This window comes from Colobus angolensis, unplaced genomic scaffold, assembly GCF_000951035.1.
Source record: "Colobus angolensis palliatus isolate OR3802 unplaced genomic scaffold, Cang.pa_1.0 Scaffold8, whole genome shotgun sequence".
NCBI classification, from domain to species: domain Eukaryota; kingdom Metazoa; phylum Chordata; class Mammalia; order Primates; family Cercopithecidae; genus Colobus; species Colobus angolensis.
The window spans coordinates 2669687-2670032 of NW_012121820.1; the positions used below are offsets into that span (position 1 = coordinate 2669687).

Genomic DNA, 346 nt, shown 5'->3' on the forward strand with positions numbered 1-346 from the left:
AGGGAGTATCTGTGTGTGCAGCAGGCTGAGCTGGACCACCTGTCTGGACGCCACAAGGACACCAGGAGGAATTCCAGGCTGGTGAGACCCCTCCCCGCCTGCTTCCCACCCAGATAGCCTTGGCCAGGAGTGAAAGATGAACCCTACGTTCCCCCTAGCCTGCGTCACTGTGTGACTCTGTCTCAGAACTAGAGGTTTATGGAATAGCCTCTTTATGTTGTGCTGAGTTAACTTCACTTTGGCACATACAGCAGTTCACACGTTTTAGGCCCACGTCACACTCTCTCTCGGTTCTAGAAGTAATGCTAAGGTGGGCAGTGTAGAGAGGTGCATTTCTTTTACGTGG

At 52.6% G+C, this 346-nt stretch overlaps 1 protein-coding gene across 3 annotated transcripts in view; it reads left to right on the top strand.

Annotated features, from left to right (window-relative positions):
* The window catches only part of FAM65C (family with sequence similarity 65, member C), a 116760-nt gene that overhangs the window by 79697 nt on the left and 36717 nt on the right, over nt 1–346 (top strand). For all 3 annotated transcript variants that reach the window (XM_011928817.1, XM_011928816.1, XM_011928818.1), the window contains one exon: nt 3–81. In XM_011928817.1, the coding sequence (XP_011784207.1) occupies nt 3–81 (79 nt within the window). The remainder of the gene's footprint in view (nt 1–2; nt 82–346) is intronic.